Below are 14,197 nucleotides of genomic sequence, written 5' to 3'. Positions count from 1 at the left end.
AAGTGAGACATTTTTCCATTGCATTAACTTTTTGAGATGTGTTGCTGCCATCAATTTCTAAATGAGTTCATTTTTAAAAATGAAATGGAAAAATGTCTCCCTTTTCCCGTCTGATATGTTATATGTTCTATTGTGAATAAAATGCGGTCATATGAGGCTTCCAAATCATTGCATTGTTTTCTCTATACATTTATTTACATTTTACACAACATCCCAACTTATTTGGAATTGGAGTTGTATATCTACTTCTATTACTTTAAGTAAACTTGATTAATATTTGGCCTGTGTATATGTGAACCCATTTATGCTTGCTGTGGAACCCGCCATAAAACGTGGATCCATGTAGGATTTTACAAGTAATCCAAAATAGCTATAAAAAGGAAGTAAGGATTAGTCTGGAACCATTAGCTATTGAAGAAGAGGTAAGGGTGGCCTTGAAACGCGTTTGCTGTTTTTAATAACACCAGGTTATTTCTGAGCTGAACTACATAGTAGTTTGCTATGGAGGGTGCCTTTGATTACCATGTGAGACTGTGGTTAATGACCCTCTGCTATGTAGAGTAGAATGGTTATTATTGCAAAAGGTGCCGATGCAAAGTGGACTTCGTGTTAGCCAGCTACCATTTGATATTGAGCAATCTCCAGCTTGGAATTAATTGCGTTATATCACTCCACCACCCTGCTTTGATATGAAACTTCCCATTCAAACAACAATCTTTTGAACTTCTTGGAGCTTTGTGTGGCGCAGAGTGCTAAGACAGCAGAAATGTAGTCCTAAACTCTTGCTCACGACCTGAAGGTTCAGGTAGCCGGCTCAAGGTTGACTCAGCCTTATATCCTTCCGTGGTCGGTTAAATGAGTACCCAGCTTGGTGGGGGGGGGGGGGGGGTAATAAATAACTTATAAAAACCCACACATGCATGCAACACGCACATACACACACAGTGAAATTGCTCCGTTTTTCATAGACCAAAATTGCATATGATTGCATAAATAAGACTTTACAAAGCAATGTCTCTCAAACTGGTCGTCTGCTGTTATAGCCAGCATATACTCATGATTTGTAAAACCAGTGTCTGAATTATTGATGACTTAGAAGCTTCCCTTTTCCACCAACCTCTGACCCCCCTGCCCAGCGAGATTTCGTGCAGACTTACGACCCTTTAGTAGGGCAGCACAAATAAGCCAATGGGTTCACTTTAAGGGTGCATTCACATGGGTCACAGAGAGTCGCACCCGACATCCTCGGGCATGACTCACATCGCACAGCACACAGAAACTCCATCCATGTGCTGCGTGATGTGCGAGAGACCGCACATCTGCATGTTATTTTCTTGTGTGAGGGGCAACCTTCCTTATTTGCATTCTTGTGTGAGACTCGCACAGAAATAGAACATGCTGCGATTTTTCTCTCTCGCAGTATTGATGTGAGAGAGGAGCCGCCACATGAATACACCCATTGCAAATAATAAGTTGTATTTTCATGCCAGTTTTGTGGGGCTCTCAAAGCACAAAACTCACATGATATCATTGGCGCTGTGAATGCACCTTAACGCAGAAGCACGGGGGTGGTCCCAGGAAGCGGGATGCATTATATCGTAACCAAAACACCCTGTACTGTCCTTGCTGTTCTGTTATTGGTTATTTCAGTTAGGTCTCTTTGGAGAAAATTATCGTTACACTGAAGAGGAGGAAATTGCTGATTTAGAAAAATTAGTAACACAGTATGTCAGGCTGAAAAAAGACATAGTCCATCCAGTTCCACTCATTACATCCTTCCAAAAACCCAATGAGGTAGAAGCCAATTTTCCTCACTTAAGGAAAAAAAAAATTCTTCCCAACTCCAATCTGGCATTTGGAATAATCCCTGCATCTTCGACACTTCTGAAGTAATTACTGATTATAGCATATAATATTATTACACTTAAGAAATACATCCAGGCCTTTCTTAAACTCTTTTAGTGAGTTTGCCATCACCACGTCCTCAAGCAGAGAGTTCCATAGTCTCACTGCTCTTACAGTAAAGAACCCCCTTCTATGTCGGTGTAGAAACCTTCTTTTCTATAGATGTAGAAGGTGCCCCCTTGTTACAGGCACAGTCCTGGGTATAAACAGATGATGTGAGAAATCCCTGTATTGTTCCCTGATATATCTATACATAGTTATTAGGTCACCCATCAGCCACCTTTTTTCTAAACTAAATAATCCCAATTTTGATAACCTCTCTGGGTATTGTAGTTCGTTCATTTCATTTATTACTCTAGCTGCCCACCTTTGTACCCACTCAAGCTCTGATATGTCCTTCTTGAGCACCAGTGGCCAAAACTGTCCACAATATTCCATGTGTGGTCTGACCAGTGACTTGTAAACAGAAAAAACAATGTTCTCGTCATCTGCCCCATGACCCCTTTTGATGCACCCCATGATCTTATTTGCCTTGGTAGCAGCTGCCTGACACTGGTTGCTCCAATTAAGTTTACAGTTAACTAAAACCCTCAAGTCCTTTTCCATGTCAGTCTTACCCACTGGTTTCCCATTTAGTGTGTAATGGTGACATGTATTTCCCCGGCCCATGTGCAGAACCTTACATTTATCAATAGCAAACCTCATTTGCCATTTTTCTGCCCCCAACGTATCCTCTTACAATCTCCTTGCGTCCTCTCTAGTATTAAGTACTTTACATAGTTTTGTATCATCTGCAAATATTTATATTTTACTATGTAATCATTCTACCAGGTCATTAATAAATATATTAAAAGGAATAGGGCCCAGTACCGCCCCTATGATACCCCATTAGTAACGGTGACCCAGTCAGAGTATATACAATTTGTAACCCCCCCTCTGCTTTGTATCACTGAGCCAATTACTTACCCACTTACACACATTCTCACCCAGACCCAGTAATTAGTTAATAATTAGCATCATAATATGTCATGGTGATATTATTAGAAACAATATATAATGATTCTAGCTATTTCTGAGGAGGTCGGATACAGACAAATCATTATCAGCCCTGAATTCTATTGATTATATGTCACTGCTGAAAAATACTAATCAATATTGAGCCACATATTTATCCGCCACGTATCATTACTGCCTTTTATTACATGGGCTGATTATCATTATTGGATTCACAGGACAAAAACTGCACTGTAAAAATAGGTCTTTAATAAAACAAAGAGCAGTTGATGTGGGTCTAGCAATCTAAAAAGATCAGATCCAGTTGCCCGTAGTAATGTTTCAGCATAGTACACACACACATGTGCGGTAATGTTTATACAATATATTACATATGTACAAACACCACTGCTGGGATTATGAAACATGTCTACAAATACAACTAGTGTTTACTGTAGTAACTGAGTGGGTTGTTGTACGTTACCCCAAGGACTCCAGGTCATCGTCTTCAGTCTGGTCATCTTCCAGATCTTCTTGCTCCTCTACAAAGTTCCTCCAGCTTGCCCTGTGTGCCCGGTGGCTCATCCCTGGCTGTCATGTATCTGTCTGTTGGTGATAACACCTGCGATTCACTCAGGCTTGTGAAACTCAAGCAAGTCAGACCTGTAACACAAACCAGGAAGTTGCCGCAGCCCAGCCCATAATAAAAGCACTGAAATACAACATGAGGAATTGTTTGCTGGATTCGGTAGGGGTGTGTAACATGAGAGATAGAGATTGAAAACAATAAGTGGCATAACGCAGTTGGCCGTCACTCTCTTCTGTTTTTCCTTCCGCAATCTAGAGTTGTTTTTTGTTTAATGGCTGTCCGTGAGTTAACAATAGGATTTATAGCCACACGTGGCCAGTGCATTAAAGCAACCCTTTGGTTTTAGAACAAAGTTCTGTCTGAGAACAGGAGGGGAAGAACGGTATATTACCTGTCGTTATATTTCTCTACCACCTTTCCGATGATTCTGGGCCCTGCTTTCCACCACCCAAGATGGCTGCAGCAATTTTCTATCTCATGCACACTGTGCCCTGCACTCTGATTGGACAGTACTGATCACGTGAGCAGCTCAAGCCAAATCAGAGAGCAGATATAGGTCTTTGATAGTCAGGTAATCAGAAGATTGTGTGAGCCATCATGGATGGCTGAAAATGAAACCTGGAACTGATGGATTGGAAGGTGACAAAGAAAAACAACTGAAAGTACTATACATCCTCTCCTACTCCGGTCCAGGTTCAGAATTTTGTCCTAAAATCGGAGGGTTGCTTTAAACTTAAAGTAAACTTGTCACTAGTGATGAGCGATCAGTGGAATAATCAGTTTGTGTCAGTATCTGGATGATTTTACAAAAATCATCATGAATAGCGAAGGCCGATACTGACTCCCATTAATTTAGATGAAGGTAAAAATTGCGTTCACTAATTTGCCCTCCAGAAGGTCCGCAAACCAGTTATATCCCCTCAAATTGCATGGGAATACAGACAGTCATCTGGGGAACACTGTGCTCCTCCCAAACATTCTTCAAAATAGTGTAGAATGGTGAAAACAAAAGAAGACCCAGTTAAAATGCCATGTTTTTGTCATGCTAAAAAATGTGACAGAGATGAATTGTTGCACATTTTTTCCACCTTCAATTCGACTCATTACCTAACAATTCCACTGGAAAACAAACTGAAATCTTTTGGCTAAAAGGTCTAACCTTGGTTTTATCAGACCATAACATGTTCTCCCACATAGTTTTGGCAGGCTCAATGTAGGTTTTGGCAAAACATAGCCGAGCGTGAATGTTTTTCTTTGTTAGAAAAGGCTTCCATCTTGCTCCTCTACCCCACAGCCCAGATATATGAAGAATATGGGAGATGGTTGTCTCATGCACTATATAACTAGTGCTTGTCAGAAGGTGAGTATAATTTTTTTTTTTTTTCTGACAGAACCCCTTTAAGGACCAAGCATGTAAATTTACATAACAAAAGTACGGCTCTGAATTAAAGCCTCTGCAATGTAGCAAGAGCAGGTAGGGTCCTCGACTGTTAGCCACAGCTGAGTACCCAGAGGAGGAGAAGGCAGAACCGGTTTCTTACTGCTTCTGCCCTCTCTCTTGCAGACTATGCAGTGAAGAGAGAAAGTGGAAGTGTAACATTCCACCTGGTGATCACGTGACCACCAGGTGCCCCCTGCCACAACAGACCCAGACCAGCTCTGCCAGTGACTATTGTCACTACAGGGTTATGTTTTCCCTGTAACTGGGGCTCCTATGCTTCCCCAGTCACAGCTGAGAAGTGTGAACTAAAGAAAAAAAGACAATGAGAATGACTCTCAGGGGTCTTATATGATGTCATGAGGGACACAGATATTTTTAAAAATTACAAAAATAAGTTTAAAAAAATTCTGGATTAAATTGAAAATATATATATAAAAGAGAAAATGATCCACCACCAACCAAACCATTGTCATATGTAATCTGCGACTGAAATTGTTTTATTTTTACCTTTTTACCACTAATAAAACTAAGAAACGAAAAAAAAAAAACAGTGAAAAAAGATATAAAAAAAAAAAAACAAAGCAAAAATTTTGGCAGCTGAATAAAAAAAATTCTGCAGTAAAACCACCACATGCGTAAAATCCCTTAAAAGTGTCTGTTCCTTTAGGGGCAAGACAGCCTGGTCCTTAAAAGATTAATGTTGCTGTAGGCCTTTGGCAGCCTCCCGGGCCTATTTTCTTCTGGTATTTTCATCAATTTTTGAGGGACGTCCAGTTCTTGGTGATGTCATTGTTGTCCCAAATGAATCCACTCCTTGATGACCTCTTCACTGTGTCCCATGGTATATGTAATGTCTTGGAGATGTTTTAGCCTCCTTCTCCTGACTGTTACCTTCCAACATTCAGATCCCTGTGATATGCTGTAAGATCTTTACCGACCAACCAAAAAAACATCAGGAAAATCCATCTAGAAGACCCGAACTTTATATGGGGGAACCAGAATCCCTGTAAATAATGGCAGCGGAGTGCTGACTACTATTTATTATGAATTTACTTGTGATTGGCTAACTGAACACAAACACATCCCCAAATATAAGAGGGTGTTCACATTTAAGCAACCACATTAGTTTTGTTACGTTTTTTTCCACCCTAAATGATTTGGTTTATTTTCCAGTGGAAATACAGATAACGGGTCACATTGAAGGTGGAAATGAATCTGAAATGATTCATCTTTTTAACATGGCGAAAACATGGCATTTTAACAGGGATGTGAAGACTTTTTATTTCCCCTGTAGGGTCTCCTAGATCAAAAATTATGCCAAGGCATGCAGTAGGTCACTAATTACTTCAGAAGGGTCGGTGATCCAGGGATTATTCTGATTGTCAGATTGAAGTCAGGAAGAATTTTTTTCTCTTAAATGAGGAAAATTGGTTTCTACCTTATTGAGGGTTTTTGTGCCTTTCTCTGGATCAACATTGGGGGGTAATAGGCTGAACTGGATGGATATGTCTTTTTTTCAGCCTAACATTCTATTTTACTATGCTTTCACACCTGCGGCAGAGGTTCTGTTTTTCTGCTCCATTATGGGAGCAGGAAAGGGGAATCATCTGGGCAAACGGAAATGAGCTTATGTCCGAAACGAACAGCACCAAATAGACGCCGTTGACTATAATGGTGTCCGTTTGATTTCTGCTCAGCTGTCTGGCATTTTACTGGTTGAAAAGTTTTGTATGAAGGACTTTTTCTTCCAGTATTTTGTGTCAGATCTATGACTGAACCTCCCAACTGAGGTGCCAGCGCAGAAGTGAACATGGCCTTTTACCTTGTCAAATCACACAAAACATAACAAGTTTTCAATTGCGACCAAGCACAAAAATGAAGATGTTTCCCATAGAGGATATCTTCAAATCATGACCTGTTGGTTGTGGTGGTGGGGGTGGGGGTGGGGGGGGGGGTGGAGAGAGTGAGGTGGTGTTGGCAGTGGGGGGTTCGTGAGGACTGGAGTTTGGGAAACACTGCTCAATATGCTGCTGTTACATGAAGCATTTGATATCCCACTTTGTTTTGGTCTTTTGATTCCCTCTCAGAAAGTCCAACTACCATAGTCACACATGTTGAGTACTTTAGTACTATCAGTTTTTCAGTACTATCTTTCTGTCAGCGGTGTTGCTGATGGAAATCAGTCATTGCAGAGAGCAGACGGTGTGCTGGGGAACATAAGGGTACATTGGATCCTGAATATAAATAGTCTCCATTACTTGACCACAGAATTCTGTGCGGTGTTCACAAATACACCCAGCAGTGAGATGGACTAAGGCCCATTTACACCATCCAATGATCGCTAGAAAAAAGCGCTAATCGGCAATCGTTTTAGCGATCATCGGCGTGTCTAAACGCGTACCATCGTGCGCTTGTCGGGCACTGCTAGCTGATCGTTAAATTCAGTCCAACCTAAAAATCGTCCTTCACTCTTATCAGAAGTTCTCCACGGGGAGTGCTGATAGCATTGTTTCCCCATGGAGAACAAAGGATCTGAGTACAGGTAATAGCCCTGGGACTATTAACTGCATTCAGGGAAGGCTTCATTTTCACACTTAATTGCTCTTAAGTAGCTGAGTAATACTTAATAGTTTATGCAAAATGATCGCTCAAAGCTGTTACTCAAACTGTCTTTTGAGCGATCATCGGCCTGTGTAAACCAGCCTTAAGGAGGCCAAATACGTAAAAAAAGATATAGTTTAAAGTGATATGTTTAAAAAAAAATTTTTTTTTTATAGCTATTGGTTCCAACTTGTCTAAAGTTGTACCTGCACATTAAAGGGGTTCTGTCATTAAAACAAAATGCCATCCTCCAGCTGGGCCCTGCCTAAAATAATAAAAGAGGGTATAATCACCTCTCCTGGGGCCCCGGGACGCAGCTGGTAGCCAGTGCTGGCATTGACAATGACTACCGGGTAGACAGGCGGAAGCATGTGACCTCTGCGGCCAATCAGGGGCTTCAGCGTCACCATAAGTGCTCCTGGTATCAATGCTCATATCCTGGCCGCCATGATGCCAGCAGATTTGGGGACGTGGTACTGTGGCCTCTGATTGACAGTAATGGTCAGGTGATTCCTGGGACACCAGGAAAGGTAAGTAAATCCTCCCCTTTAAGTATCATTTATCAGTATCGGTTAAAATTAGGCATTTGCACTGCCATACTAATTTGTTGATAATATTCAGGTGGCTCGGCAGTGTGTAACAAGCAAAATACAAGAAAATGCAGGCAATATTAGCAACATTGATTACATCTCCCTGCTACTGTTAGCTGAAGTTCTAACTGGTGATTTACAGCTCTGTCAGCTAATCAGTATCCTCCTTAATTATGTCAGAAACTATGTAGGTGAGGATTGACAGCTCTGTCAGCCAATCAGCAACTTCCCTTTAACCTCTTCCCTCCATATGACTTAAGGGTACGTCCTGGAGGCGGGTACTTCCCACAAGAGATCATAAGAGATCTCACAGTATCTGTCAGTGGTAGCCGGCGAGATGCACCCCCTGCTGTTAACCCCTTCCCTGCCACGATCTATGTAGATCGTGGCATGGGAAGGGTTCACAGAGGGAGTGCGCTCCCTCTGGGACATTGCCAGGCTCTCTGCAATATAATCCTGTATTACCACTGCTTATGATCTCTGTAATAAGTGATAAGGCATTGCAGGAGAGAAGTCCTGCAATGCCTTATCTTAGTGATCAGAGCTGACATGGTGCAAGTCCCTCAGAGGGACACAAATGGTGTAAAATAAATAAATAATTAAAAATGTACAAAAAATAAAAATGTAAAAAAAAATGTAATAAAAACACCTTTTTGGGGCTTTTTCTCATATTAGCATTAAAAAAAATAATCCTACATATTTGGCATCATCGTGTCAGTAACGACACGTACAATAAGTTGAACACTCTAAAAACAAGGCTAAAAAACTGAGGAAAAATGCTAATTTTTAGCATTTTGCCTCCCAAAAAACGCAATAAAAGTGATCAAAAAAGCCGTATGTACCCTAGAAGGGTATGAATAAAAACTACAGCTTGTCTCTCAAAAAATAAGCCCTCACAGAGCTCCGCCCATGAACAAAAATTTAAAAAGTTATAGGACTTTGAATGCAGCTATTTAGAAAAATAAAAGACTTCCAAAAAAGGATTTTATTGCAGAAAAGTGGAAAAACATTTAAAAAAAAATAGTCCGTCATGGTGCCCCCCCAAAGACCCCATACTTAGCTCCAGACCTGCTGCGTAGCTCTCGCATGACACTGCCGCCGTGCATGCGCAGTACAGCGCATGACATGCTGGCAGTGTCACATGACGTGCCGGCGGTGTCACATGACGCGACAGCAGCGTCATATGATGCTGTCAGTGGGCCGCGTATTCACGCTATACTTCCGCTGTGCTACAGCGGAAGTATAGCGTGATGGGCGGCTTCCATTCACTACAATGGAAGCCGTCCGCACGTATGCCCGCGGCAAATAGGACATGCCGTAGGTAATTTACGCTGCCGAATTCCGTGGTGGAACTACGCAGCGTGTACATTGAGCTATTAGGTTCAATATAACCTAATAGCTGCGGTTTCACGCAGCAGAAATCGGACTGCGGGCATTAGCCCTTATACTTCTTGTATTCACATGGCTGTATTGTTGGTGTTCTGTGTTTTATGTTTAGTCCTTCCGTAGTTCCCGGTTTGGTTCTCCAGTTTCTCTCTAATTTCAGACCTTGCTTTCATGGCGGATGCCCTGCTTTGGGGCGGAATCCAGTTGGAGAGGTCCAGGGGGTTCCGCTCGATCTGTACCCCTTTGTTTGGTCCGCTCCTGGGTCTGGGTCCATTAGTCTCATTAGTACACACGCTTGTCCAGACTACTCCGATACATTGCTCACAATAGTTTCATCAGCAGTCTTGAACAGTAGAGGCATGAAGGTGACCTAATTTTTTCTAGTATTTAGCAATGCTCATTGAAAAATAGGGATGTCCTCCGTGTGCTCTGATTTTATTGATCACCCACTGATTTGAGTTTGTGACTGTCATCCAAGATGTCACACCAGAACACACTGCAACCTTGTTTGTATAGCCCCATAATTGGGCAATCTGCAGTCAAATGCAAATATAGACACACACAAATCTGAATATTGCCAGAGGGCAGAATCCCTTATTATTTGCAATGTTCTCCTAGGGCTACTCTGTAATACGGGTGTACTCGTTCTTACTGCAATCTGCAAATTACACAGTTTGCACAACAGAGCAGACTCTTTACTGTCTACTTTCTGACTCATTCATTCCTAGTAATTAAAGAACATATTTCAAACCCGCAAAAAGGTTACATTAATACACTTACTGTATTAGGGCGGCTTCAGGCGTGGGCTCTATTTTCCTGCGTATTTGTGCAGCAAAGGTCCCGATAGAAATCTATGAGGGATGCATAAGGCTGGGGTCACACAGGGCGTAATCCCGCCGGAAATCTTGCGGTTTGGTCGCAGAGAAAAACCCCGAGATTTCCACCAGGAAAGCGCTGCTTCAAAACCTGCAGCACTTAGCCGCGGGTTCTGGAGCGACTTGTCTGCACGCTTTTCCGTTACAGCCAGCGCTCCCATAGAGAAAAACGAGGCCGCAACTGAAAAAAAATTTGAGATGCTGCGGCCGGGAGTCCGTGCTGCAGCGCCGGCTTATGTCTCCTTCGCTCGCGTCAGAATCACCGCCTTGTGTGGATGAGATTTTTGACAAATCTCGGCCACATGCCTGGCTAAACCCGGGATTAGCTGCCGCAGGCGGATCTGCTGTAGTAAGATTCCGGATGGGATTTCCGTGGCAAATCCGCCCTGTGTGAACCCAGCCTTAATGCGCATGTGAGGCACAATATATTGAGCAATTCTTTGAAAAAAAAGAATACTTCTGGACCTTAATAGACAAAATAGCCTTTTAGATCAGGGTGGAGTGTGGTGTGCGCATATAAACAAGCCCTGTGTGTGCAAAACAAGTACAGTATTATGAACCGACATACATGCAAAAAAGACTTAGGCCGCCTACACACAAACCGGTCGGGTTCCGGATGCAGGATCTCGCATCCAACCCTGTGCCCAGCCGGCGTCCGCACGTGCATGTAATTTCTTGTGGTCTTCTGTACTGCGGATGGTCCGAGCAGTGAGCCGCTGGACATGCGCAGTACAGATTTTTTTTTCAAATCTTTATCTTTCCTGCGCCGTCGCTAGGCGATGACACGGGTCCTGCGGCCTTTCTGTGATGTCAATTGCGGAGGGGCTGTGGGCTGGACGGCTTCCATTGACTTCAATGGAACATACTGCGATTTTTCCTCCGCGAGCGGAAAATTGCAGTGGATGTTCGCTCGTGTGAGCGGACATGCGGATGCTCCATTGGTTTGAATTGGTGTAGAAAGCCAGGGATCGTCTGCAGTTTCTGCGATTTAAACCCGGCTGTGTACAGCCAGCCTAATTCACAGCGCAAATACGCTGCGCTAAAACTTGTGCATATGCTTGTCTGAAGCCGCTCTAAAATGTATGTTGTGTAGTGTGAAAAGTTAAATTTTAACTACTTATCCTTTGTGATTCTTAAGGCTTATTCACATGGACATGAAACCTGGGCACAACACACATAGCACAGCACACAGACACTCGTCTGATCTGCATGGACCGTGCGGATTGCATGTCCTATTCTTCCTATTTTATCCGTAAAAATGGACAAGGATAGGACATGCATACGTTTTTCTAACATGGTCCATGTGAAAAAACAGGCATGTGAATAGTTTTATAGGCTGTTGTGGGGCGGTGGGATATACGGACAGCACATGGCCTGATTATATGCCTATGTGAATAAGCCCTTAAAGTTAAAATATGGTTATGGAAACAAAACTAACATTATATCTGAGGATTGGAAAATGTTTTTGAAAGTTCTGTGTTCACTGAAGCAAAAAGGGGAAGTGAAATCTGGTAGTACAAATACAGTGGCAGCAAGTTCTATTATAATTCTCCCTGCAGGAAATGGGTTGCCATATAAGCATGTGAGGTTTGTAGATAAAAGCTGGTAACATTGTGAATTCATTTAATGCTCTTTATTTTTGTTGGAACCACATTACATTTCTATTGTCCACACAAACTTTCACACACTCATCAATAAGTATACTCTGTATAGTCAAATTAATGTACTATTTATTTCAGGTCTAGTTGGGCTGTGATCAGTTTATAACTATAACTTAACTGATGCATTATGTAAAGTTCTACAACTTTCTGATATATTTGCATTTCAGTTCCTCACCATTTACATCATCAAGGCTTGTGCAGAGTAAGGTAAAGAAAACCCCTGAATTATATTTGACATAGGGTGCTTTCACATCTGTGTCGGGGCTTCTGTATTCCTGGTCCGTTAGGGAATCCCCGGACCAAATGGCTCCATCTTATGACGGAACTAACAGCACGGAACGGACCACATTGACTAGAATGGGGTTTGTTCGGTTGCCACTCAACTGCCCGGCTTTTTGGCGGAAGAAAAAGTTCTGCATGGAGCACTTTTATTTTTGGTATTTTGTGCTTGATCTGCGACGGAATCTCCAACCGGAGGTCCAAGCGCAGAAGTGAAACCACCCATAAATACTTTATTCATACATTAGAGCATAATTTACAGTTTCATAAAGTCAAATGTTGCTTAGCAAACATTGAAAGGCTGTGGTATCTGCAGTGCAGGTGGAGCACAGAGAGGTCTCTGTCAGAACACTAAGGTAGTAGGGGCAACCTGGGGGTACAGGAGAAGCTAAGTTACGCTAGCTGCATGTCCCAAGAGATAAAGGGGCTTATATACTAATACTGTCTAAAAGTTAGGCAGTGCAAAAGTAGTCTAAACAAACTTAAATTTGTTGCAAATTTATCAATGTATGATAAATCTGATGAATTTTAAGAAAGTCTAAGTTTAAACTACCTATTAGTTGCCTTTGTTTACGTCAAAAACTGTGCCAAAACTTTCGTGCAGTTCGCAGCAATTTAGCACACTTTTTAGTGCAATTTAGGTGGCACCCTTTTTTGGACAAGTCGGAATATGTCTAAAATCATATGATAAATGTGGCACAAGCATGTAAAGGCCCTTTTACATGCAATAATTATTGCTCAAAAGCCATCTTTCAGCGATAATCATTGTGTGTGAATGTGTGCCCATCGTGCACTATTTGTGCAATGCTGAGTTGAGCTCAGCTTAAAATCCATTGGGACTGATAAGAGGGACCGCATGCTGAGTTCTCCATGAGCAGCGCTGATAACATTCTTTCAGCTGCTGTCCTGCTGGAGAACAATAGTGATGTATTTAGAGAAAATACCACCCGCTGTTCTCTAAATACATGCAAATGAAGCTAGTTATCTTCTAATGGTCTGATTAGCCCATTAGTAGTTAATGCAAAATGATCACTCAAAATTGTCAGTTTCTCACGAATTTTGAGCGATCATCTGTGTGTAAATTCCCCTTAGGACAGTTTTCTGGAATAACTTGCACAGGAAAACGATTGTATTCTGCATAGTATATAAGCCTCATTATCTACAGTAGTAGCCTGTTCCTCCATAGTAGTTGAGTGCGTGGTGTAAGCGAAGCAAGTAATAAGTTGCTGAATCCAGCAGCAGTGTGACCTAGCCCAGTAGTAAGTGTCCCACTATGCTAGTAGGAGCAGGGAACAGTTGGTGCCCAGAACTTGCCAGAAGCTGCAACCAGAGACAAGTTCAAGCAGGCAGTGTGACAAGCTTGCAGACAAGTTGAGGGGTCTAAGTACACCAGTGTCATTAGCACTGTACCCTCCATTGAGGTTGGAAGGCCAAACGTTTAACCAGACTGTTGCTAAAATGTGGCTCTTTTACCCACCTAAAAAAGAATTGATTTTATAGAATCAATGTTCTCCTACTTTCTGCGTGGAGCGCCCTGCGGTCAGGACAGAACCCCCCCAGTAATGTTATACATGGATTATGGATTATACTGTGTCTCCGGATATATATATATATATATATATATATATATATATATATATATATATATCTCCTGTATTATACTGCACCCACTGACATATATGTACCCCATATTTTACTGCACCCCCTAACATACAGTATGTGCACCAGCATTATACTGCACCTCCTGATATATATGCTCTCCTATATTGTACTATACCATCAGATATTGCTTCCCTACTATATATGTACACCATTGTTACTGCACATTTACACCTATAATATATGTACACTTTTACATATCACCCCTTGTTATATGT

At 42.0% G+C, this 14,197-nt stretch overlaps 1 protein-coding gene across 1 annotated transcript in view; it reads right to left on the bottom strand.

Moving 5' to 3' along the window:
* Positions 1 to 3,895, bottom strand: part of DAPP1 (dual adaptor of phosphotyrosine and 3-phosphoinositides 1) — a 99,494-nt gene extending 95,599 nt beyond the window's left edge. Inside the window, exons 1-2 of the mRNA XM_066574010.1 lie at positions 3,879 to 3,895; positions 3,383 to 3,561 (exon numbers count right to left, since the gene is read on the bottom strand). Coding sequence (XP_066430107.1) covers positions 3,383 to 3,483 — 101 coding nt within the window. The 5' untranslated portion in view covers positions 3,484 to 3,561; positions 3,879 to 3,895. The remainder of the gene's footprint in view (positions 1 to 3,382; positions 3,562 to 3,878) is intronic.
* Positions 3,896 to 14,197: the final 10,302 nt, after the last annotated feature.

Source organism: Eleutherodactylus coqui, chromosome 7 (assembly GCF_035609145.1).
Source record: "Eleutherodactylus coqui strain aEleCoq1 chromosome 7, aEleCoq1.hap1, whole genome shotgun sequence".
NCBI lineage: Eukaryota > Metazoa > Chordata > Amphibia > Anura > Eleutherodactylidae > Eleutherodactylus > Eleutherodactylus coqui.
Note: the sequence above shows the minus strand (reverse complement) of the source record. Positions and strands in the feature narration are given on the sequence as shown.